The sequence below is a fragment of the Denticeps clupeoides genome, chromosome 3, assembly GCF_900700375.1.
Source record: "Denticeps clupeoides chromosome 3, fDenClu1.1, whole genome shotgun sequence".
Classification (NCBI taxonomy): Eukaryota; Metazoa; Chordata; class Actinopteri; order Clupeiformes; family Denticipitidae; genus Denticeps; species Denticeps clupeoides.
Window position 1 is genome coordinate 17,016,994 of NC_041709.1, and position 27,151 is coordinate 17,044,144.

Consider the following 27,151-nt stretch of genomic DNA (forward strand, 5'->3'; position numbering starts at 1 on the left):
TAGTTAAATGTGTTTGATGATCAGAAACATTTTGTGACACATGCAAAAGAATAAACATGAATGTTGTAAAATGTCAAATGGTGCTTTGTAAATAACTGCCTTAGCCACTAGGAAATGGACTCACTCAATATGAGCAAATATCAATTTTGTTATGTATATAAATATACATACAATTGAATGCAAGCTGGCTGTCAACACCACAGATGACCCACAGGGACTGAACACACAAGGGAAGAGACCTCAAGGTGCCAGTAGGTGACACCTACCTGCTGAATCACGTCATTACAGAATGATAGACGTTTTTATACTTGTAATTTGTTTTAAGTGTTTTGTTGTTGTTCATTCTCTCTTCTAAGGGGAGCTGTAATTTTACTTCTTGCCCTTAAATAAGATTGTGCTTTCAGATTTAGAGATTTCTGTCTTTGCTTTCTGACTTTCTGACCAATTGATGGAGGATCTTATCTTCCATTTCTCTCCTTCTTGAATTTTCTTCCCTCCCTACTTGTTTTTCCAACCTTTTCCTGCTCATCCACCTTTTTCTTGAGCTGTCTATAGCTCCTCTCTATCCCTTCATATATTCCCTCTCCATCCCTCCATACAGTGAGGCGAAGACTTTTGGAGGATGGCCTGGTGTCAAGAAGGGCAGAAAAGAAGCCACTTCTCTCCAAGAAAAACATTAAGGACAGACTGATATTCTGCAAAAAGTACAGGCATTGGACTGCTGAGGACTGGGATAAAGTCCTTTTTTTCTGATGAAGCCCATTTACAATTGTTTGGGGCATCTGGAACAATGAAGAAAAGGTGAGTGCTACCATCAGTCCTGTCCCGTGCCAACAGTAAAGCATCCTTGTAAAGCCAACAGAGACCATCCATGTTTGGGGCTGCTTCTCATTCAAGGGAGTGGGCTCACTCACAATTTTGCCTGAAAAACATCCATGAATAAAGAATGGTACCAAAACATCCTCTGACAGCAACTTCTCCCAACCATCCAAGAACAATTTGGTGAAGAACAATGCCTTTTCATGCATGGCCAGGAAACTCCCCAGAGAACTTAAAAGTGAAGTGATTGTCAAGGTGAGCACAGCTCCAGAATTAAGACCATTAAATCAACCTTGTGAAACGTTAATTGAAAAAACCTATGAAATTCAAACATAGGTTAGCCTGTTTGTCCTTAGTTTTATTGCCAGAGGAACAATCTCCACCTGAACGTCAGCAAGACAAAGGATAGTGGACTTCAGGGCCAAGCAGGAGAGGACCTACCAGACCCCTGTCATCAACAGGAGCCCAGTGGAGAGAGTGGACAGCTTCCGTTACCTCTGTGTCTACATCACGCAGGACCTGTCATGGTCCTGTCACATCAACACCGTGGTGAAAAAGGCCCGGCAGCATCTCTACCACCTCAGAGACTTCAGACTGCCCTCCAAGGTGCTCAGGAACTTCTACTCCTGCACCATAGAGAGCATCCTGATGGGAAACATCTCAACCTGGTTGGGGAACATCACCATGCAGGACAGGCGAGCCCTACAGAGCGTGGTTCGATCAGCCTAACGCATCCTCTGTACCAAGCTCCCTGATCTTCAAAATTCACAATTTGTTTGACACACAACAACTTGACTACTGATAGAGAATGTTGCCCAGACAATTAGCTTTTTTTTTAATGCTGGAAAATATTTTGGAATTTTGAATCAGGTCTGGTCAACAGTATATAAATCAATAGTAACATTTACATTTTATTACAATTTGAAAACATAAAATGGTCTTTTTTTCCCTCTTGTTAAAGATAATGTTAAAGTAATGTTAAAGTAACCTCAATCTACATTTAGTGTAATATGATCACATTTTGCCTGTATTGACTTCTTTGCATTGGTTTCCAGTTAAGTATCATACTGACTTTAAGATTCTGCTTTGCATGATCTTGCTCCTGTTTATCTTAGTAACCTGCTCGTCCCTCATAACCCACCTTGCTCCCTGCATTCTCTGGGAGATGGCTTACTGGCTTAATGGACGTATTTCATTGTAATTCTGGGTTGACTAGAGCAGGATCAGTTCTGCTTACTGAGTCTAGGTTTCTCTCAAGGTCTTCCTGTTAGAGTTTTTTTTTCCCCTTGCCACTGTTGCTCCTGGCTTGCTCACCTTGGGCTTTGAGCACTGTTCTACTTGTTAGGCACTTTGTGAAAATGTACATTGTAAAAAGCTTGTGCATATTCCTAGTACCCTGATTGTGTGCACCTTTTTTCATGTGAATAAATGTATCCTCAATGTGTGTAGTGAGCTTCCAGTTGTTGTTATTAAAACCCCCTGTTCATGAGTGTCACAAGGCGGTCTGATGGGGGAAGGAAGCGCAGAGATGGGACATGATGGGAACAAGGATTTTAATAATCATCACAAATCAAATGCGGCACGGTGGCCGAAAACGAGGAATAATGGGGAGAACAAAAACAAACCTGCAGGCGTGTGTCGATTGCCACTCAAAGTACACATAAACTGTTGCCAGGTCAAGTTCACAAAAATGCCATCCCTGCAGAGGGGCGGAGTCACAGGCTTTTAATGGCTGTCCGCATTGGGCACAGGTGATGTGTCCAGGTGCCGTCAATCCTGACAAAGAGTCAAGCAATTGCATCCATTCTTCATTGCCCTGACTGATCCCTGACACTAAGTCAGCAAAGAAGTCAGCAGGATCTTCAGAATTTACTGGGGTTTTTATTCTCAATATCATCCACATAGCAGCGGCAGCATTCGGGGGTACATGGGCAAACATCACAGGGTTGGATCCGTTTTGCTTTTATATAGGTCTTAGTGGTCATACTGTATATGAAGTCTTTTTCCAAAACTTCGCACAGAATTGAGCCCAACCTGCACATTAGGTCTTGGTCCAGCAAATTTATCGGGCACAGTTGAGACAGCAGAAAACAATGTCTGAAATGGGTGGTGCCCTATGAGGCGCCCCCTAGGCCATATATCAAGAAAAGATTGCACGTACACCATATATTTCTCACGCAATTACATACAAACCCCACGCATACTCCATATATTCTTCACACAATTAGATACAAACCTCATGCATACACCTTATATTCTTCACTCATCTACATACAAACCTTGCACATACACCATATATTCCCCACGCATCTACATACAAACCTAATGCCTACGCCATATATTCCTCACACATCTACATACAAACCTCATGCACACACCATATTTTCCTCACGCATCTACATACAAACATCACACATACACCAATAAATTCCCCACGCATCTACATACAAACCTCACGTATACACCATATATTCCCCACGCATCTACGGTGGTCAAATGGTGAAGTGCTATTACGTTCTTATCTAAATGTACTGTCGGCTTAGCACAGCTTGACAAATTTTATTAATGGGCCTGAATTACGGCTAGCCCCTTGTCAAATAAAAAATAATGCGTAAAATGTATTCTTTTGTTACAGTGGCAGGCCACGAGTGGCAGGTCATTTCTTCAGGAAGAAATGAAATGCACTTTTGATCATTAATCATAAATTTTCCCATGGTTTCATCACGGTGGAATTCTTAAAGCTTCCACACCCTCACGGTGGAAGAAGAGGTGCACCCAGTTATGCCATTCCATTGTCACATTTACATTTGTCACAACCATCTGGCATGACGAGGCAGGTGAACAGAGATGATGAAAAGATGACGAGGAAGAAGGACACTTTCGCACAATGTCACAAAACCCTGGTTTAATCAGTGAAGAACAAGACAGGGGAGACATCCGATAACACGGTGAACATGAAACATAACATACATTTAAGGCATTTGGCAGACGCCCTTATCCAGAGCGACTTACATCGTTCTTTCAACCTACCATCGATGAAGTGATCAATTCACAGCTGTGGCTTCACCAGCACACAGATCGCTGAAATCCTGCATGTGTCAAGGAACACAATTCGTCATCTGAGGCGTCACCTGACAGTCACCTGTGTCCCATCATTCCTGATTTATGTGCATACATAGGGCTAGGCTGAATTCTGTTCTTTTTTCCAGGCATTTGGCTTCTGAAGTCCATGTCATATTCTGCCATGAGTGACGCAGATTTGGACAACACTATTGAGGAGTTGGTGGTAATGATCAGCTTGGCTAAGAAGCTGTCAGGGCGTTGTTGCATGCAGAGGGCATTCGTGTCCAAAGATCCAGAGTGAGAGCCAGTATGCTTCGGATCAATCCAGAGGCAGCTGCAGCACGTGCCATGTCACAAAGGCTGCAGAGACAAACTTACCGTGTGGCAGGCCCTAACTCTGACATATTGATAGAAAACGCAAACTGATCAGGTAAAGACTGAAACATTACTATTAACCAGTGCTTTTGTCATAAAAGCATATGTTTTTAGCCTAAAACCACACGTTAAAATGCAGACGATTTATGGCCCGTTTGGCCTTTCATAAAGCCTTTGTCATAAAAACTTGTGTTATTAGCCTAAAACCAAGCCTTAAAATGCAGTTGGTTTATGGCCCATTTGGCCTTCCATACTTGAGCGACTGAGTGAGGGTGGGGTCACTGAAAGAGAAAAGGAAATAACAGACGTTGACAGGATGTTACATTACACATGTGCGTAGTCTCGCAATCCTTTTTTGAAATTTGTCAAAGAAGACTTAAGATGCCTGATCAACAACATCTCTACAATGCCATCTTAATTGGAGCCATATGTGAGTTAATTTTAATTGTTGTGCATTATGGTCATATGTGTTGAAATATGAGGAACTGCTATTGGTGTGGCCTTCCTGTAACCTTCCTGCATTAAATAATCTTTGCATTGTGCCTGCGAAAGGGTAAATTCAGTTCAATTCAATTACATTCAGAGACCTCTATTTGTCCCAGTGGAGCAGTGCACACATTTAACAGTTGTTACATCGAACACAACAGAAGACAAAAAAATTGTTCAAAAGATTTCTTTGTAAAAATAAACTCCTTTATAAATCATGATCTTTTATGGGGCGGGGGGTTGATCATTGATCGATTGCTCATGCTTATATTGATGGATGACCCTGAATTTCAGGAGTTGAATTTGAGCACACCGAATATTGGTCCTTGAATCTTTTTACTGTGAATTTATTGCCATTGAAAATTATTTACAGGGAAATTGTAGACACCAAATATTCAAAAACATTGTTTCAGTTGTTTCAAATTCAAAGGCTAATAAAATTTCAAAGTCAGATGGAATGTTTTTTTTCATACAATAGCAGTTTGACTGGGCATGCCTAGTGATGTCATCTCTCGACATGTCATATTAAATGTTCAAGGCTCTCAAGCTTTGAAGACAGGTGAGAGTGACATTCCACTAAACGCCTCCACCAACAGCACGCTGCCCCGTTCACCCAGTCTTGACCTGTCTGTTCCATTGTCAGGGGGTGAGACAGGTTATAGGTTTATTTTTAGTGCTGTTTTAGTTAATGCTCAGACTTACGGAGGAAAAGATCTAATACATGTCAATGACATTTCACTAAAAATATTTAGCCTATTTGGAGAGAGAGAGATGATTGTGAGAGCGGCATGAGAGCGTGTGAAGACAGTCAGATGCATGTGTCTCATGGTCATTGAAAGTGAAGTGATTGTCATTGTGAAACACTGCACACGGTGCACACAAGGAAATGTGTCTTCTGCTTTTAACCATCACCCTTGGTGAGCAGTGTGTGGGGATGGTGCCTAGTGCTCCTCAGTGGTAGCTTGGCGGATCAGGATTCAAACCGGCAATGTTCTGATCACAGGGCTGCTTCCTTAATCTCTAGGCCCCCACTGCCCACCATTGCTTGTTGGAAGTCCTGTTTGTAGTAGAGTTAACTTGTTAAAGACTTGTTTGACCTTTCTTGTAGTACTGGTGAGGCCAAAATGTTTACTAGTACTTCTGGTGGAGGTCCACACTGTCCACTAGTACTACTAATGCGCTCTAAATAAGTGCACTTCTGGTACTAGTGGGGTACAACTTGTTCACTAGTAGAATTAGTTGCCCCAAATGGAAATTAGTTGGTGGGTAAGACATAGAAATGGGACCTGGCTGTCCAGCAAAAATGAGAAAATATTAACCCTGTAATGCTTGGCTTTACTGCTATGCTAAATAAAGAGAGAAAGTGAATGTACTCTCAGATAATGTACGACTATGAAGGTACGCACTGAAAAGGTTCCATTGAAAATGGCCAAAAATGCATTATAGTCTGAAAGACTTATAAACATGACAGAAGCAGAATGTTGTGATGATGCAAACAACAAAAAAGGCAACAAAAAAAAGGGGGACATGCACCCTAATGTGACATGTAGGGTTTGCGCTTGCTTCAGAGATGAAAGCGCTGTTCTTGTCACAAAATAATGACATATTTAACGGCACCACTGTGCGTCACCCTCATGATCCCACCACATACTTTTCAAGAGCTTGCTGAACTGCACTTTGAACCTTCTTGCCGTTTTACTGGTCAAAGCCATAAGCTGGTTTCAGACAGTACGCGTATAACACTGTGCTGCTCTGACACCCACTGTTTTCTATGATAAGTGCATTTTGTATTTTAAGATAGATTTTAAATTTAAAATAAATATATACTGTGAGCCTGTTAAGAGTACAATTTTCTGTAATCCAGAGCATGCACATTATGGCTTTTAGCACACAGTTTAAGCATTGACCAATCAAAATCTTTCCCACTTGCTTCCACTAGTACTAGTCCACTGGTAGCAGCATCTTAAAGTTTAATATATAATAGCCAGTACTCAGATTGAAACTATGTTGCATTATATGAATATTTTAATTAAGCCTGATGCACTTTTCAATATAACATATATAAACTGATTTTGAATGTCTGGGTAATGAAAATAATTAGCTTTAACAATAATTGAATAGGTAACCATGTTTCAAATGTCTGAAAAACTGACAATTTTTTAAAATACATTGAAATTAAATGATGTTTAGCATTTTGGTTTCATTTTCCAGTGAATCATCCACTAGTAGTATACACCCTATTCATAGTCATACATTATCTGACAGTACATTCACTTTCTCTCTTTTTTAGCAATAGCAGTAAAACCAAGCATTAGAGAAAGGGATAGAGGAAGAGAGATAAAAGCCAGCAGCCAAGCTGCAGAACAGCCGCTTGACCCTTGAGAAAACAGGGAGAGCCCGGGGAAAAACACCCCAGTTCCTGATGGAAAAGGAAAAGAAATTCCTGAGTCGTGACACCTCAAGCAATTGGCTGGCATTTCACACCTCTTGCCTGGGGGAGGCCATTTGACAAGGACATAGGTGGGGAACCTCTTATGCAAGACAAAAGCACAGAATGCCATGGACCTGGGACATCCCTCTTACAGTTCCATTTCTGTGCCTCACCCACCCACTAATTTGCATTTGGGGCAACTAGTACTACTAGTGGACATTTTGTGCCCCACTAGTACTACTAATGCACATAGTAGTTGTCTCATGATTCCATCCACATGACCAGGAGCAACACGGAGCAAATTGGCAAGATGGCCACTGCCAGCTGCTCATTTATTGGCTTTTGTCAGTTCGACTTGGCTCTCAATCACATCTTACCAAGTAAGATCGCTCCTGTTTTATCTCCTCACATATCACCTTTGCCTTATCATCCTGTCCCTTCCCCAATCCTGCTCTAACGTGAACGTCAACATCCATGGGGTGACTAGTGGATTCTGACTAGTAAGAATATTTGTTGCACTAGTGCAGCAAAATGGCCAACTAGTGCTGCCAAAGAGCAAACTAGTTGACGACTTGGATATCTGATATCAAGGATATGGAATAAATGCTCACTAGCTGTGCTGCTGACAGCTCAACTGAGCTGCTAAATGAACAAATCACTTGAGAAAGGGATTCTGTTCAGTACATTCCCTATAAAGATTTGTACTTTTTGAACAAATCGTTCGCAAACAAAACACAACACTAATTTTAATTAGAAAACCATTTTTGATGGGCCTGTTCGGGTGTTTGTCGCAGGAGCGGGCATGACCTCCAGAGCTGGCTGTAAAAGAAGGTGGTATTATTAAAGTAGCTGATGGAGCAGGCAGTCATGTTAAATTCTGTGACGTTTGGGAAAAATTGGCTGTGATACAACTGAAATAACTGTTTTTTTTATAACTGATACAACTGAAATTAGAGAAGGAATTAAATTAGACACTAAATTCCCGTAATTTTGCAAACAATAACAAAAACAAATTACTTTCACTTTCAACAGTATTATGCACCACAAAAAAATTACAATCTAAACAATACATCATTGTCTATATAAAGTTTGTTCATACAGGGCATTTATGATGACTTGATGGCTGAGGAAACTAGGTTGTGGATATCATGTAGTTTTACTTGAGATTTGACTGCTGGGGTCTTTGCACTAGGCAGCAAATGTGCAAGACTGCTTTTGCTCTGCAACAAGGTGTAGCATCACGTAGACTCCTAATGGTAATTATCATTTCACATTTAGACTGCAGTTCACACCTACTCCGCCTACATGTGTTGCTTGCAGTAGAAGTGTAAAGACGGGGAGTACAACTTATTAGGCTAGATGGTGCCTGGAAACTTTGTATAATTTCCACTAGAAAATGTCATGATAAAAATATGATTTTGTCTTGGTAGGCATGTCAGAGCTGGGTCAATAGGATTTATATATGCACCTAAACAATTCTGACCAATTGAAGACAGCTAAAGGCGTCTTGTGTATTTTTTTATTAAGACTTTTATTAAATCTGTACTTTCTCAAATGTGGCTTCTACAGACCAGGTTTGTTTTTCCAGCACATCGCAAAAAAGTAAACATGCATCGTGATATGTGGAATTTGGAGATGTGAATGAAACATGTAAGCTATAGCAACGTTCATGTACCTGCACATCTTGTTAAGGGTGATAATCATACTCACACAGTGCGCTCAGCCCCAGTTCATCCGTTTCAGCACTGAGGCATTCTGATATCAGAGTTTGTAGTGCTGACCAGCTTGGATGGAGATTGAAACAACATGGGCCCTCCAACTGATCTGCATCTGCACAGCCAGTTTGAGCTGCATTAATGTTTGATCAGACCACAGGTCTGTCACACAAGTGAACATTGTGTGTCATGGTTTTACTTCCTTTACATGTTTTACCATGTATGGGCTAACTACAGCACAGCTGACTGTTCATTTGATTATGACGTTCACAGAGTTTCAGCTTTTAAATAAACTTCTGGCATTTGCCACATCCAAAGAACATTATGTATTATTTTATTAGACATGTAATAAAGGGCTGAGATATCACATGAAAAGTGTGCTTTAAGTGAAAGCAATTGTCATTGTGTCCTCTGCACCCATCACTTGTGGGCAGCCTTGAAAGGTGCCCGGGGAGCAATGTGTTGGGCAGTACAGTGGCACCTCAGTGGAGGTGGACCAGCAACCTTGGGATTACAGGTCCATTTCCTCACCCACTAGGCCATCACTGCCTTCAAGCATTACAAATAATAAAAAGGTGAATTACAGAGCTTTATTTTTTGCATATTATAATGTTGCGTTTTTATTTGAATAGCTTCTAGTAAAAAAGAATGACTTCTATATGTTTTTGCCCTGCCATTTATCTGGCAGCCAGATAAATGTTATTTTCTTTATCTAAGCCTTTTAGTCACCATTTAATACTTATTTATCTAAAGTACAAATGAGATTGCTGTTAGGGCGGCCGGAGGGGACAATAGTTGCCTTTGTGCGTTAAGGTGGCCACGGGGACGGTGCTGGTGGCAGAATCCAGGGACAGGGAGGGTCTGATGTCTGCTGCTGAGAAAGGGCCACGTCCCACTTGCTGTGAGTCACAAGTCCCCCCCCGTTCTGGCTCCTTTTATATAAAATACAACAGCATGTGCTCGACCTTTAACAGCGTTCGCTCGCTTCTCCCCTCTCAATTTATTGCTAATTGTCCTGTGTTTGTAGTTGATATTGGGGAATAGCAGTGGACTGTTTGCTGGATACAGGCTCTAATTTCACAATAGTCACACAGGCATTCTTTGACCAACTGTATTTTACAGCAACTGTCACTGGCTTACCCATAAATTAGGTGTCAAACCTAACACTGACGTGCTAGTAGTAAAGGGACAAACGGCCCCTCCGGTTCAGCATAAGAAACAAGTCCTTGGCCTTGGGATTGTCTAATATTATTAATGTTAAAAAAAAAAAGAGTTGTTCCTTGAACACAGTAGCCATTTGTTCCTGTCAAAATTTTACATTTATGGCATTTATCAGACGCCCTTATCCAGAGCAATTTACAATCAGTAAGTGTTTTGCTCAGTGACACAATTGTAGTAAGTGGGGTTTGAACCTGGGTCTTCTGGTTCATAGGCGAGTGTCTTACCCAAGACAATCCAGAATGTTTACACAAGCCTTCCCCACCCATGATCAGAATGCAAGCACAGTGGCAAAATTTCGAACAGGCCAGTGTGAGAGGTTCAACATAACATGTCATGATCATCTTCGGACCTTACAACCAGAAAAGGTGTGTGAACTGCTCCAACAACTGTAGTTAGCATGTAATATCACTGCTCATCATTCAACTTAATATTCTTCATTCTGATGTTCAGCTGATGTTTGAAGAGAGGCCCCATCTGCCAATCCCAGCCTGCTGGGAAACGGCTTAGTGGAAGATGCTGTGGTATACCCTGGGGCTAGGAAGCTTCTGCCCATTGCAAACGTCACTGTGGGGACCGAATAGCCATACTTCCACCGGGAACTTAAGCGCTTTGTGGGGAATCACGTCACCTTTACCAGGGCTATTTTTCAACCATGTTGGCTTATAGATGTTATTTGTACAGAGTGTTGTCTTTGGTGGTAGGTTGCGGTGGTTGGTTGCGGGTTAGATGTAAGGCCTGATCTATTTCATGGGCTTTATATTTTATCCCAATAACACCTTTCTGCTTTAAAATATATTATTTTTTTTTGTTTTCTAGTCGCAAGTGGTCAATAATTCTGGTTAATTATCACTATGTTTCAGTAATGTATCTAATGTGTTTGTGTCATGTATGTTTTTTTCTGGTGTATTTGCAGAAATTTCATTAGCTCTTTTCTCTACATCTTTTTTGTTTGGTATTATTGTGTATATTAAGAGACACCAACCGAAGTAGTGTTTACTATGTCTGCATTTTCTTTTCGTGTCTATATTTTGTATAATTGCCATTATCCTTTCGTCCAGTATCTGTCACAAAAATATGGGAGAATTAGGCTGCAAACAGCACATTTTTGGGGTGAGTGTCACGTTCCCCTCTAGCTCAGGTGATGAATGGAGGACGCAGGTTGAAAAATGAGAATGGCGTATTTATTTTCAACTCAGGAAAAAATGAAACAACTAAAATGTCCCTTCTTGTAGTGCCACGCCTCTCCTCAAGAGGTCTTGTTGCAGGATCCTCAGCGAGGCCCTAAGCGTGAGAGCTGAAGATCGCCCTTGTCCTTCACAGGCCTCGAACCGGTGTCTCCGGGAGCTGCGGCGTGTAGTGAGCTGTAGTGAGACTAGAGGGGAGAGTTGAGTTCCTGTCCTACCGTGGGGTTCACAGTCACTGCCGTTTAAGGCCAGCATGCAGTGCGGCGAGGAACTCCTGGTTGTGTGAGGGAGACCAAACGCAGGACTAGAGGGACCGGCTGGTTATAAAGAGGAGTGGACAGACCCATTACCGCTAAACTAACCAATCACCGATCAGAAGTCATTACCCCACTAAGCACCCGTGATTACCACCACTTACCTGTGATGAAGAACAGGTGGGAATAATCAGGGTACTAGTGAGCCCCGGAAGAACACACACTAATACATGGGAGAGTTCGACTGCTGGGGGCGTGGCAGAGGTGGCACGAATGTTACAGTGAGATTGCTGTGGGTGGAAAATAACTGAATCAGTACTGGTTGGAACTGAAAGTGCGTTCTTGTCACGCTGGTGGAACCATTTGTAAATTCACCAGGGTTGTAATTTCTTTCGTTTGGTGATTTTATTTATTCCCTGGCACCTTCATCAACTTGACTTGCAGAAGTGATTATCTGGTGTTTGTGTTTAACTTAAATTATATATAAATTATAATGATTCTTATTTCGTAGCCTCTACCTGTTCATTTAATTGAATAGTCTAGCGGAGATATTGTGCCCTGATTAGACTCATGTTGTATTGCATCAAATGATGAAAAAGATTAAATTGATTTTAACCTGCAAGGTAAAAACTGGCAATTTCATGTCAACTAATGACCATGACACATCAAACATGTATTATTCTGTAATTCTAACCATAAAAGTGCCTTTTAAAAGTTTGATTTTTTCACAGAGTACCATGCAGATTGTAATGACCTTATTACATTGAATGATTGCTAATGAACTGTACATTTGGAGTCCCCTGGTTATTTCAATATCATAACAAAACACACATTTTTAATATAGAACGTTATATATGGAATTTGAATTGAAGCACAGAATATAATTTCACACATATTTTGAATATTGCTGAATATGAATATTAAGAAAGCATATTGTTATTGTTTTTTTGTGTTAGTGTATAATGTATGACCAACATATATATTCTTTGGATGTTGCATTTATTCAGTTCTTCTCAAACTGAATATCACAGTCAGATTTAGATTTAATTTACCTCTTTACTGCCGTAAGACTATCCCATACTTCTCAGTTGCATGAATCACACAACACCAGCTGTGATAGCTAAGCCATCTGTTCTTTAGCATAAGTTACATACTGGGGACCAAAAAAAAGCTATAAAAACACAGAAAGGCCGCACAAGAGACACAAATATTTGTGATAGCTGTTCCCAGTACATATTAAATACAGAACATCTGGCTGGAAGACTATTCAGAAAAAAATGACAAATGAATATTCTGTTGCTTTCCCCCCAGCTGTTTCTGTCTCTCTGGCGTTCAACATAGACACTGAAAATCATTTGATCTACAATGGAAGCACACCCGAAGAAGATTATTTTGGATACAAAGTACTGCAGTACAAGTTTGAAAATGGCAGTGGGTAAGACACTGAAGGAATACATATTTAAAAATAATATATTAAATTTAATATATTAAAATATATTTATCCAAGCCAATGCAAATCACTTTGTAATTTTATTTAATAGTCCATATGCTAATACACCCAGACACCATATAATTGAGATAATTCTGCTCTAATAATGTTTAATTTTCACATTATAATGCTCAATCGCCTGTGAAGACCAGCAGACATGGAAAAATAGGAAAAGAGCTATTTTAATAAATAAATATTTGTTTGTTTGTTTTTGTTTCATTTGCAGGATCGTTGTCAGTGCACCCTTACAAAGAAACAAAACTGGTGGCACCTTTAAGTGTTCAAGTGAAAGTACAGTTTGCAAAGCACTTGATATAAAAGGTATGTTTGTGTCTTATAGGCTGACTTCAGTGTTGAATGTGCACATGTTTTTAGTAGTTGCCTCATACATCATGAATTATTGAAATGATCAATTAACATTCTTCGCTTTTATTTTGAAGCTTTTGTTCATTTTGTTTTGACTTTGTGTATGACACTATGCTCAGCCCCGCTGGTGACAAAAAGAAAAATATTATTGCATGGCCATGCATTGGAATAGGATAATTAAGGTTACAAGACACAGGACAGGCTACATAAACACTACCCAGTTTCCAAACTGAAAAGTCAGATTTGCCTGAAACTGGTGTGGTGGAGAAGTGTGTGCCTAAACATACAGAAACAAACTGAAAACCCTGTACAACATGACCATGAAACCCTGTAGAACTTCAAGTCAGAACAACCTGTGTGTCCTGCAGGTACAATTATAAAGGGTCCTGATCAATCGAGCCTAATGGAGCAGCGGCTGTGATTGATCAGGTCCCGCTAAGCCGCTGTAAACACTATAAAAAATGTAAATCTTCAAAAAATGTCAGCATAAAAACACAACTAAGAAATTGATTAGTCAGGAAAGCTGAGGATTAAATAATGATGTAATTAGGCATAGAAAGGCACATAAGGATATTCAGGACTAGAACCATGACAAAGAAATGTGATCACCCTGTAGGTCAGGGGTGCCAGGATGTTACGGAAGATCTGCAGTAAAGACAGTACATTGTATTGTGATGAATCCTAGTTCCAGAATGGATAACTGACTAAGAATCACTAAGAAATAGCTGACTCCTAAATTCAACTCCCAAAGTACACAAATATTAACTCAAGTACTGGTTTTGCATTGTGTTGGCCACTGCTACATGGTTGCATTAGACTAGACCTCAAAAATTGTGATGTCGTTCTTTGTTCCTACTTGTGAATTTATGAAACTGTCTGTTTGAGTCACACATCCTGTTACAACATCTGATATGCTCTGTTTCGTAAAAAAAAAAAAGAACTCTTTCCTCCGAGCTGCCCATCCCTTAAAGTGACCATGATAATATAATATTACACATAATATTAGTAACAGGAGTGGTAAAGCTTTTACAAATGACAAAATCTTAATGGAAGTGTCTACATAATAGCAGCTTTGCTCATTTTTTATTGCACAGAAGAGGACTCTGTTCAGGTGATGGGCATGTCGATGGCTGTGAAACCTACATCACCTGTACAGTTCACTGTGAGTTTCTCACCTTTTTCTGTCTCACAATGGTTGGTTTATGCACTTCTGTGGATTTTGATCTTCCAGTCTTCAGGTTTTGGCCTTCATATATGTTTAAATACTGCTTTATGAGTATTCAGCGCCTTCGGAATAAACCCTAAGGGTAAAGTCAGTGGGATTTCTGAAAAACTATGAACCTCTGTCAAATGTTTAATATTAGTCTTATTGCCTTTCACTAGATCTGCAGTCCAGCCTGGGTTCATGAGTGTGATGGGACCCCATATTTCAACAGTTTATGCCATCAGCTCAATGACCAGCTGACTGTCACTTCCCAATTTCAATCAGCTTTCCAAGGTCTGATCTTTTGTGTCAGACCACAGTGAACATTCCTGACCAATCTCCAGTTGTTCTCTTTAACAAGTGCTGAATGTGAGCTCTCCCATTCATTTAATTTCAGAATGTGTTAAGAAGAGTGTTGATCTTGTCTTTCTCTTTGATGGATCTCGGAGCATGGAAACAACCCATTTTAACGAAAATAAAAATTTCATCAAGAACATCATGAAGCACTTTGCCAATGCATCAATACAGGTTGTCTTTAAACTACAATGAAAGACTATCACAACCTTTTTCAGTCAAATATTAATCTTGGGCTAATAACATTATATGTATAATAATGAAGGATCTTCTCATTTCAGTTTGCAGCTGTCCAGTTCTCTACAAAATTTAGAACCGTTTTCACATTTAAGGACTTTCAAAATAGACATGCCTTTGACAAACTAGAAAAAGAGCCACACATGAAAGCTCTGACCAACACATATGGAGCAATGCAGTATGTTGTGTAAGTGTTTTTTTGCACTTGTATTCCAGTGTAACAACAGTGTAACATTTAATTAAATTAAAAAGTATTCAGGCTCTAAGTGCCATTATGTCATAGGGTGGCCATAAGGAGGTGACCTCCTACACTGAAAAAAGAGACTCTCCATGTCATGGATTTATTTAAGCATCTTGGGTTTATTTAACACAACTGTCTCATGTTCTAAAGTTAAACATAACTGTATAGTTTATAAACTACATGGTTTGTATAGAGGGCACACGAATTTGTTCGGATCATGTTGGGATGAAGTGACTCAATAAAGTACTGATGTGAAAGTACTATCGTGATATCGCACGCAATCTCGAAGAAGTTAACAGTCATGGTCAGGTCCAAGTACTCACGGAACTTCACACCACGATTTCTGTCGGTAAGTTATTTAATATTGTGAAAATCTCAGCCAATTGTAGTTTAATGTCTTGAGAGTAACATAACGATGTAACATAAACGTTGAATAAGTGCCATGACTTTATTTGCTCGCGGGTTTTGTCTTTTGCAGGGTTTAGTTGTCAGATTCTTAAAATATTAGTTTTGACAGTAAAAGATAAGATTTGTTGAATAACTCCTCATGTTATAAAACTGATACTAATTTTTCTTTTTCTTTCCCAAAGACAGTGAAGTGAGACCATGACAACTCAAGCTATTCTCAGAGTTATCCTTGGACCAAACAGTAGCCAGAGGGTCATGTTTCCTTTTGGTCTGCCCTCAACTTTGGCTGAATTGGAGACTGAGATAAAGACTCAGTGTAAAATAACGCAACCCTTCTGATTACAGTTCATGGACTCGCTTTTTGGCGACGAATTTATGAACTTAACTTCAATGGATGAAATGCAGGACAAAGCGACACTCACAGTTGTATACACATCCTGTCAACCTCAAGAACAAGATGAACACAATTCCTCCTTTTCATCAAGCAGCAATCCTGATGACACCTCACCCTGTTCTAGTGACAGCACTGTGATTCTTTCAGCTTCTATGTCATCACGGGCTCCATGACCAGATTTGTTTCGTGTTCCCCGTTTCACATATGGTTCAGAAATTAAGCTTGAGAAGGCCAACGCAGCTTTCCAAAAAACTCAAATCTGATATATTAGAGGGCTTGATCCAGGAGGTAGTCAAGCACACAGTCTACCTCACAGACAGCAAGTTTGACGAAGTTGCAGAGGTCCTCATCCTGAAGCATCCATGTTTATAATTTAGAATAAAAGTTAGAATTTTGAATGCTGGTTTAAACAAAGATGGCATGATAATGTCAATGTTTGATTTTTTTACACTCAGTATTACTGTTCACTGTTTGTTTTTGAATAAAGGTTTTGACATGCAAAGCTGTTTTACCAATTTGTATCTGAATTAGACAATGTTAATAGAAAAGTATTAGACATTAGACATAAATGATTGTTCTATTAATCAGGTCAATAGTTACATCAAATTGTTTACAATTACAATTTTTTTAATTTAATCTTGACAATAGAGTCCTTGAACAGAATGTTTGTAATGTTCTCTTGCAAAATGGTTGCCTGTAACCCTTTTCAAAAGAAAACGTCTAATTTCTGTTGTGGTTGAGTTGATAAAACACTAAAAAACTGACAAAGCTGTTGACTTGTATTACAGTAGAACAATAATGTCAGTTTGATTCTTTAGCTTCTATCACTGCAGTGTAGTTAGACATTTTGTTACTAGTGGTTACAGGCAACCATCTTGGAAGAGAACAACACAAACAATATGCTTTAAGGTCTCCATTGTAAACTTGTGACACTAGAATATAATATAAACATGTAATATGAAAATAATATGTAGTTTTTAAGTGACCAAACAGTATTGGAGTAAATGTTATTAAATTGTGTTGAGAAAAAGTGATAAAATTGAGAAGGATTAAAATGTTCAAAGAGCTTAAATTACTTTAACAAAACATGTTTCATTCATACTTTATCAACACAAAATACACTTGTTTATTGAATATGAATAACTTGTGTTAATTTAACACAATTATTCAAGTTGCTGTCAAAGCAAATAATCTGTGTGCAACCTATATCCACTATTGAATTAAGTAAATCCAACATGTTCTTTTTTTCAGTGTACATGATCTTGGTAGAATGCAATTGTTTTAAACTGAATAAAACTGATGTTCTCATCTAGGCCAGGGGAGCATTGACTTACAAATAGTTTATGATTCATTATTACTTTCGGAGAACATGCAAGGAAGTGCCCATAGAGGAACATAAGTAAAAGTCAAATAAACTGTACAGCAGACAGCATGTATGGAAGCTTCCTGAAATGAAATTATACTGGAGGCTTGTGTGCAGCAACTTGACTGTGGAAACCCATTCCATTTGTGCTTACAATAATACAAATATAAGTATGGAACTCTTTAGTTGGCAGCTTTTATACACCATAGCAGTCTTTGACTCTCTCTGCAACTGCAACTGTAGTCTTCCGCTTCAAGGCTGAGTTGGTGTTGTTTCTAAACACTTCAGCTTCAGCACTCATTCACAATGTCCAGCAGGTATGAACTCTCACAAACAATCTCATTGCAAAGATGGTGGCATATCACATGAAGTCATTGAGCTCTTCAGAACAAGACATTTGTTTTACAAAAAATGTTTGTAAAGATAGCCTGAATCAATCGCTGCTTGATTTTATACACTTAAATAATTTTTTAATTAATCATCTGTCCAAGAAAAATTTTGCTTTTAAGCAATTTATGTGGATCAGCAAGAATGAAAGTAGAACTACATTTTTTTACATCCTATAAAACATTTTACGTGTTCAGTATGTCAAAAGAAAATAAATATGTAATATTTTATTAATCTAATTTCAGTCAAATGAATCCTAAAATTGATGTAACATTTTTTCCAGTGAAAATCTTTTTAAGAACCCCACAGCTGGTGGAGTCCCAGATGCAATAAAGGTCATAGTCATTATCACTGATGGAAATCCTTCTGACCTAAAGAAACCACGTTTGCTGAAGGAACTTGATAATGATGCCGTCATCCGTTATATTATTGCAGTAAGTGCATGTCTCTATGTTGCCATCCTACAAAATGTCCCATGCTATTGTTAAATCTGTTTTTGAAGAATGTTTTGTTCAATGATTTTTTTATGAACTTATTAAGGTTCTGGTACCCTCTCTGGTACTAATAGGCATATCGATTTGCATGTGTATGTGTTGATGAATCTAAAGTCATAAAACGAGCATGTAGGTTTGAAATCATACCATTGTGTAATTTCGCTCCCCACCTTTATCACATCCGCTTTGTTATTTGCTAGCATGAAATTAGAATGTGCCTAAAAACATTCTTTAAAGCAGTTTGACCAGTAGCTGACCATCAGTGAGATGAAACTTCTCATTTTGAGGTGAAACTTCTAATTTTGGCAGGTTGGTAATGAAGTGAAAATAGAGAATCTTATGCATATAGCATCTGACCCAAAAGTCAACAATACTTTCTACATTGAGAATTACAATGGACTAACGGGACTCCTGAACAACTTACAAGTTAAAATCTTCAACATTGAGGGTAACTTGTTTGCTCTTTTTCATTGATAATGTGTTTTTAGTGACTATACATACAAATCATTTTCACTTAGACAAAATATTTTATTTAACTGCCTTTTTCAGGTTCCAAAAATGCTTTTGGAGGGAACTTGCTTAAAGAAGTGTCTCAGAGTGGATTCAGTGCAGTGTATACTAAGGTTAAATTAACAAAGATTGATGAACATTTTACTACTGGAAGCCTTCTAAGTTGCACTGTGACACAAAATTTGTGTTCCTGTTCTTTTACAGAATACACTGGTTTTGGGATCAGTGGGCTCCAACAGTTGGCGTGGTTCCCTTTATGAAAGAAAAGTGAATTCTAAAAATGAAACTGAAATTTTTGACCCACATATGGAAAAGGACTCATACATGGGTTAGTTTTTTCTGTTCTGAACCACATATGGAAAATAATTTTTGTTCATTAAATGTAATTTTGACATTATAGCTTGTTGAGTTTAATGAGTCACAATAATTAGGCATACTTTCTAGTACAATTCCATGTCCTAAGTCTTCTAAATAGAACAATTAATCATTTACATTTACATTTAAAATGCTCCCCTTGCTCCTCCTGGAGCAACTTAGGGTTAAGTGTCTTGCTCAGGGACACAATGGTGGTAAGCGGGATTTTTGCACTCCCAGCGGGACTACCTTGTGCTACAAATCCCTTAGGCCCCTCTGCTCCCCATTGTTGTGCACCTCAGTTTGGGAAACACTGTCATAGAGCGGCTCAGGTGGTAGGCTCGGGATGGTAGTAGCCTAGGGGTAAAACACTCATCTATGAACCAGAAGACCCAGGTTCAAATCCCACTTACTACCATTGTGTCCCTGAGCAAGACACTTAACCTTAAGTTGCTCCAGGGGGGGACTGTCCCTGTAACTACTGATTGTAAGTCGCTCTGGATAAGGGCGTCTGGTAAAATGCTGTAAATGTAAATGTAGTAAGTGGGGTTTGAACCTGTGACCTTGTGGTGGTCTGATTCATAGATGAGTATGTTACCTACAAGGCTACGGCCTCACTAATTACAGCACCAGATGGCATGGTGGCATGCCAGTACCCATTAAATGTCTAAGTGTCTAAAGAGGTGGAATGCTGCTCAAATGAAGCAGTTCATTAAGTGTCTTGTGATTGTGGGGTTTTCTACCGGATCCTCATGCAGATGTCACATAAGGTGATCACAAAAGGGGTCCTTCACTGAAAGTCAGTATCTGTATTAACCATATAACAAAACTTAATTTGTATAGACTATTAATGTATATAATTTTAACTATATGTACCATTGTTTATGCCATTCATTCATTTTTATGCCAATTATTTTGTCATAATTTTTTATGCCGATTGTAGGATACTCTGTAGCTGCGGGAATGAAAAATGGAGTTTCTCTGTACTTTTCTGGAGCTCCAAGGTATTCTCACAAAGGCCAGGTTGTTTTTTTCAGAAAGGATGCTGCTTGGAGTGTTACTCAAAGACTTGATAGTGAACAGGTTGGCTTTGATCTTGTTTTTTCCATTTTTCATTTCTAAAAGCACAGTTCTGAGAGTGCATTTAGATTAATTATCTATTAATAGTTTGTGAAATTTAATTGTGACATTTTAGATTGGCTCCTACTATGGAGCTGAAATATGTGTCCTGGATCTAGACTCTGATGGTGAAACTGACTTTCTTCTGGTGGGGGCACCTTTATTTCACCAAACCCAGCCTCGGAGAGAGGGCAAGATTTACGTTTATGCCCTCACAGCAGCGGTAACTGCATTAAATGCAATTAAATGAAATATTTTACAGTCATGAATGCTAAAATAATAATTTAAAAGTGGAAAGAATTCACATATGAATTCTCTTCTTCACAGACTCAACTAGTAAGCCAAGTTAACATCACAGCTTTCACAGGCAGATTTGGCTCCTCCATTACCTCTCTCAGAGATCTGAATGGAGACAGTCTGAGGGATGTTGCTGTCGGTGCCCCACTGGAGGATGAACAGCGAGGGGCAATTTATATATACCTTGGTCAGGAAAAAATGGGAATTCAGCAGAAATTCAGCCAGGTAATTCCAGAAATTCTGGATATGCTAACATGTCTTCCACATTCACATTCAACCCATTTAAAAAGTAAACTGATGAATGATTATAAGCTGCTGATCGAGTCATCTACTATAATAGGACTCTGAATCTGACTGTTCATTTTTTAGCATATCCAAGCCCGGAAATTATCAGACAATTTGCAGCACTTTGGTGTGAGCATTGATGGGCGAATGGATATGGAACAAAATGGACTGACTGATATCATTGTGGGTGGACATGGGAAGGCTGTACTTCTGAGGTAATAAATGCATTCTATGTCCATAATTAGCAAGTTAATCATTTTTATTTGTTATATTCATTTTCATTAGCAACTCTGTATATAATAATTTTAAATAAGATTACCTCTAAAACAATGCAGTTGGACAAATCACAAAATTGTCTTTCTACCTTGTTCTGATACAGGACCAGGCCAGTTTTTAGTGTTTCTGCTAATATCAACTTTGAACATCCGGAGATAAACATTGACAACTTTGACTGTTCAAATGGGGACATAAATTTGGGGAAGTTGACAGTGTGCTTCCAAATGACAGAAAAAACCAATAGCTCCATAGGTAGGTAAAATTAATTTTGTCTGAGACAAGTGGGAAACATTATAGTCCTAAAAGGGAGTTTCTAATTTTCTATCTACATCTATTCTTCAGACACAGCAACTAAGGCAATTACAATAACCTATGAGCTTCATCTGGACTCAGTTAGACCAAAGAGCCGAGCTTTTTTATCCAAAACTACAGAAGCACTCAGAAAAACAAGCTCAGTCTTGGACCTGAAAGTAAAGGAGACAACTTGTGCCAAGCATGACATCTACATGCCAGTACGTGCCTCAAACCGACATCCAGCAATATGGCTTGTATTATAGACATATTGGACCGAACCCCTACCTCGCCACAAGTACATATACTTGTTGTAACAGCAACTTGAATGTTTTCTATCTTTCAGAAATGTGTGACTGATACACTCTCCCCTGTTGCAATTAAACTCAAATTTTCACAATCCGGGAATCAGTCTTCCAACTTAAATGGCATTCTTGACGTAGAGAACAAAAACTTTGCCACAATGGAGGTAAGCCTGGATATGTGTGCTCTGCATGAGGTCCATGATTTTTACATCCTTCAGCTAGATAGACCCCAAATTATTTGTGTTACTGATTACAGAAAAAGTTACTGATTACTCAAGAAAGTAACTATTAAAATGTAGCAGATAGTGTCATGGTGGCAAGGCAGGGCAGGTAAAAACAGACACGAACACACAACTAACAAAAGGGGGATTTAATAAACAAAAGAAGGCACAGTGGCCAGAAACACACAAAACATCAGCCATGGGTACAGTGGAAAAAGCAGTGATCGGACGAGGACATAACACATCAGCCTTGCTTCAATACACAGACAAACGGCTGTGTTCAATCAGGAAATTAGGAAGACAACATAGACAACGTAAAACTCCGGACGGGAACTCTGAGCCGGAGTCAGTCCTCAACAGATAGATATGTCATACGATGGATTACGAACTTAAATGTTGAAAAAGCTGCATTTATTTCCTGTAACAGCTGCCTTTTGAGAAGACATGTGGGAGTAATGGCACATGTGTGTCGAGGCTAAAACTGAATTTTTCATTCACGTAAGCATCTTTCTATTTGTCTATAGTTTGTAGTTTGTATTAGCTGTGTTGTGATGCTGTGTTGTGATAATAAAATATTTTAATGAATTTAAGTAGTATATAGTAATATCTAGTGGTAAATTCTTTTTTTTTTATAGATCTCGAGCACTGATTGTAATGGAACATGAATATTTAAATGTGATTTTGACATTATCCAATACCAAGGATGACTCGTATAACACCACTCTCACCTTCTACTACCACAAAGGCCTTTCTTTCTCCAACTTAGATGTCCTGCAGGTAATAGATCAGTAAAAATTATTCTCTTGACATTTTAGAAATGCCACATGCATATTCCATAATTCTATGTATCTTCACACAACAAGGCCTCAAGAAGAATTCTGACAAATTGTCAAGGTGATAACAATAAACCAGAGGAAACCATATGCAGTGTGAGTCTTCCTGTCTTCCGCAGTAAAACTGAGGTATGGTACAGAGACATTTATAAAAGCACTACCCAGAAAATCATGTGGCTTTAACTCGCCTACCATTTACAATGTTTTCCTCACTCTCTGTCTTCATTAGGTCACATTCAATAGCTCATTTCTCGTCTCCAGAAAAGCAGAAATTTGGGATGATACTTTATCAATGACCATTGCAGCGCACAGGTACTGGGTTTTTTGCTCTTTATTGTTTTGGTTGATAGCTGTTGTCGAATACTGTAGTTTGGTCATTCATGGACTGACATTAAAGATGTTTTGAAAAATAAAGAAGGAATGTGAAGAACAATTTTCACTTTATGTTACGTGTATCATGCTATTTATTTTATAGCAGGCCACCCTGGTATAAAAACATATGATAAATCATTTAGAATTAGGAATACCTGATAAATATTAATAGATTATTAACCCACAGTAATACCCAAGGGTTGTGGGTTCAAATCCCAAACCGCCAAGGTGCCACTGAGGTCCCCTTTAGCAAGGTAAGGTCCCCACGTATTGCTTCTTCTGGCATCTGCCAAATTCCGACTCATCCATCCAATTGCCAGATAAAGGAGCACGAGAGCAACGTGCCACTGCTCTAGAGTCCAGTGGTTTCATGCTTTACATCACCACATCTAATGCTTTGCAGTGTACTTGATGTAAGGCTTGGATGCAGCTGCTCAGCCATGTAAAACCATTCCACAAAGCTCTCTTCTTGACTCTGCTGAAAGCATGTGTTGACCTCTGTGATTTTCAAAAATGTTTTTAGAATAACTCCGCATGCCTAGGTGGTTGATTTTACATGGATGTGATTGGAACACCTGAATTGAGTGATTTGTTCTTTTAGTGGCATCTAGGTCTATTCCAGGTATCAGAGCGGGTTTGAAAAAAAAATCGGGGGACCTGCTCAATATTAGATGGGTGGTCATGATCAGTGTTTAATTATGTATTGTTTGTTCCTTCTGGTTCCCCCCACAGTGACAATGGCAGTCCAAACACAACCAGCGTATCTAAAGCCATTCCTGTGAAATATGCTGTTGACTTGGCTGTGAAATTGTAAGTCAGACTAATATATATTGGGTTTTGCATCCAGTGTAACCATGTGCATGTGTCATGGGCCTCACTTTTTAAACATGATTAAGCAACTTAAAAATATGGACATTGAATGAACATGTCAGAAAATGTCAGTGCATCTCTTCGCAGTCTCAATGCCCCTCATGAGTCCACCACTTACATCAATTACTCACATGAAGACAGAGGACCTAAAGATATTATTCATGTTTTTGAGGTAAATCAATGTCCTTATGTTCATGCACTTTCTTTTGGTTCATTTTTGATGCCTTGATTTTGCTTTGCTCTTACAGATTGCAAACATGGGTTACATGTCACTTCCTGTGAATGTCAACTTCACCTTTCCTTGGATACTTGGAAACAAATTTGAAGTTCAAAACTCAAATGTATCCGGTCTTATGGTAATAATGTTTATTTCTTCAATAACTAGCCAGATATATAACATCAAATATGAAATAACAGTACAAGTAATAATTAAGAGTTTTGTTCATACAGTGCGGAACCCCAAAGAGTATTGTAACAGAAGTAAGTTATCCTTTGATTTGTAAGCAAATTCTGTGATTTGTCAACATAATATGTGTTATATGAAATGAAGGCATAATAACCAAAGCTCTACATACACCTTTTTTACAGAACTGCACTAAGGAATTGAACTGCAAAACTATGAAATGTAGCATTCCCAGTTTAGAGAAATTACAGTCTGTCCGATTTAGACTTACTGTGAGTGCAGTGTTCAGTCTGAATGAAGGGGTAACTATTAGATGTTTTACTAATTACATACTAATTCCATTTTATTGTCCCGTGCAGAGATGAATAAACATTGTCTTTTCAGATATTCTATTTTTCAGAAAACAGAGTAGCAGGGCAGTTCAGCAGTCTGGTTCAGATCAGCTACAATGAAACCCGTTACATCCAGACAGGAACAGGCCTAGGAGTAAGTTGCTTCCAAATGATCGATATGTAATAGTCAGTAAAAGAATAGTCTTCTACAGAGTCTTTTTGTTTTATTTGTAGGCTCAAGGACCCAGTACAGACTTTCACTGGTCGCAGGTAACTTTCTCTTATGATAAAGAGTCTAAAAAAAAAACTTACGTTTATGCAACACATGCCTGTTATCACATTGAAATGCACAGGAATATTCACATGGATAACTGTTTCTGACAGGATTGTCCGATTAAATGTCCTATTGTAATCTAACTTAATTAATGAATTAATTGTGAACAATTTATGTAACATTTTATTAATGCTATGACTCAACATACAACCAACATACAACCATGGCTCTGTTTCCATTGCTGATTTCTGCTTTACTGTACATCCATGCTGACATTAGCATGTATTTGCCTCTTTACAGGGTACTACGAAAGCTGAATTCATCATTCCTCCCAATAAAGCTTTGATTGTGGGTACAGGAGGGTTTGGAGGGCTGCTTCTACTCATTCTTATATGTGTGGTGCTTTACAAGGTACAATATGAAACCATTGCCATTTCAGCTTCATATGTTAGACAGTACATTGTGAAATGAAAAACTGTGTTTCTGTGGGAAACCTGGTGTTGCTGATGAAATGTGCAATGTCACCAATTATGCACTAATGTGCTTTCTCTCCACTTCTATCCTATAGTGTGGTTTCTTTAAACGTGATCGGCCACATGAAATGGAGAATGAAGGTGAAGGGGATGCTGTCAGCAATACAGAAAATCCTGAACAACAGAAGGATTCTGGGACTGCAACAGAGCCCCTCATTAACGGCGATCAGCAGCCAGATCAGCAGCAAGGATAGCAGGAATAAACAGTTCGTGAAAAGAGATAAAGGAAGAAGCAACTTTTGAAATTGTTTCACTTGTGCTAAAAGTGAAACAGCTGTCAAACCGAGTGCAAAACCGTGGTGGGTGCTTCAGCCAAATGACTGGAGAGGTGCTGCCACCCCATGAACTGTGTTCACCTGTGTTTGCATGCATATAAGCGTCTTATATGAGACTCATACATCTCATGTTTTACTTTTAAGTAATAATATTCAATCTTTTAAATCTCTGATCTGATTTAATTAATAAAGTTTTCTCGACCTCTTAAGCATGCTTGTAGTTTATAAGGCCATTTAGCTTGTATTAAACAGCAAAATTCTGCATCTGTGATTGTAAACAATAAAAATTACATTTAAAATTAAACCAAAAGACATTTGATCAGTAAATGTAGCAATTCCTCAGACTGGAGAACAAATTATGGCCCAGGTTCTCAACCTTTTCAACTTTAAGGCCCACCTATCTATCACAGCATGCTGCCAAGGCCCAAAGGGCAACATTAATGATAATCAACCTGAAATATCAAAAAGTGTAATTTCTTTGGCACAGAAACAGCATACAAACAGGCTACTATAGATATATAAAGGTTTTGTTATAACTATAAACCTAACTAATAAGTTAGGTAACTTATATAACCCTAGCAAATATTTCATATAAGGACAGTCTCAAATTTGTTAAATCAGTCTCCATTGCCATCAGTGATTGTCTTCCCTGTGTTGGGAAACAAAACACCAAAAATGTAGGTGTATTATTAACTGTGCGAAACAGACGGTTGGTGCAGGCAGGAAGAGGACGCATATGCACAACTTTCACAAGATGAGGGACAACAAAAGCACATAATACAGGACAGTGGAAACACATGGACAAACAAGACCCGACAAGGACTACAGTTGTGGCCACAAGGTTTTGAGAATGACAGAAATAGTGGTTTTCACAAAGTGTGCTGCTTTCATTTTTATTATGGCAATTTGCATATATACTCCAGAATGTTATCAAGAGTGATCAGATAAATTGCAATGTCCCTCTTTGCCATGAAAAAGAACTTAATCCCCCCCAAAAACTGCATTTCCACTGCATTTCAGCCCTGCCACAAAAGGATGTGCTGAGATCATTTCAGTGATCCTCTCATTAACACAAGTGAGAGTGTTGAATAGCACAAGGCTGCAGACTCCGTCTTA

General features: G+C 38.8%; 1 protein-coding gene across 1 annotated transcript; it reads left to right on the plus strand.

Annotated features, from left to right (window-relative positions):
• The first annotated feature begins 4,544 nt into the window (after positions 1–4,544).
• LOC114786455 (integrin alpha-M) lies at positions 4,545–26,244 on the plus strand. The gene is made up of 31 exons (XM_028973592.1): positions 4,545–4,687; positions 12,860–12,983; positions 13,264–13,358; positions 14,498–14,565; positions 14,787–14,901; positions 15,005–15,135; positions 15,243–15,385; positions 18,275–18,425; positions 18,795–18,933; positions 19,035–19,108; positions 19,200–19,323; positions 20,293–20,432; positions 20,545–20,691; positions 20,796–20,990; positions 21,135–21,265; positions 21,430–21,578; positions 21,669–21,838; positions 21,964–22,086; positions 22,571–22,641; positions 22,779–22,920; positions 23,007–23,105; positions 23,206–23,288; positions 24,081–24,158; positions 24,306–24,390; positions 24,467–24,574; positions 24,669–24,698; positions 24,807–24,923; positions 25,006–25,107; positions 25,188–25,223; positions 25,528–25,638; positions 25,796–26,244. The coding sequence occupies exons 1-31, from the start codon at positions 4,588–4,590 to the stop codon at positions 25,952–25,954; spliced, it is 3,540 nt and encodes a 1,179-aa protein (XP_028829425.1). The 5' UTR covers positions 4,545–4,587; the 3' UTR covers positions 25,955–26,244.
• The last annotated feature ends 907 nt before the right edge of the window (positions 26,245–27,151 follow it).

Bases quoted from the DNA above. Each gene is read 5' to 3' on its own strand.
- LOC114786455 (XM_028973592.1), top strand. From the start codon at position 4,588: ATGTGCGTAGTCTCGCAATCCTTTTTTGAAATTTGTCAAAGAAGACTT. The intron at 19,324-20,292 runs GTTAGTTTTTTC...TGCCGATTGTAG, and splicing joins GGAAAAGGACTCATACATGG to GATACTCTGTAGCTGCGGGA. The intron at 24,575-24,668 runs GTAATAATGTTT...TTGTTCATACAG, and splicing joins CAAATGTATCCGGTCTTATG to TGCGGAACCCCAAAGAGTAT.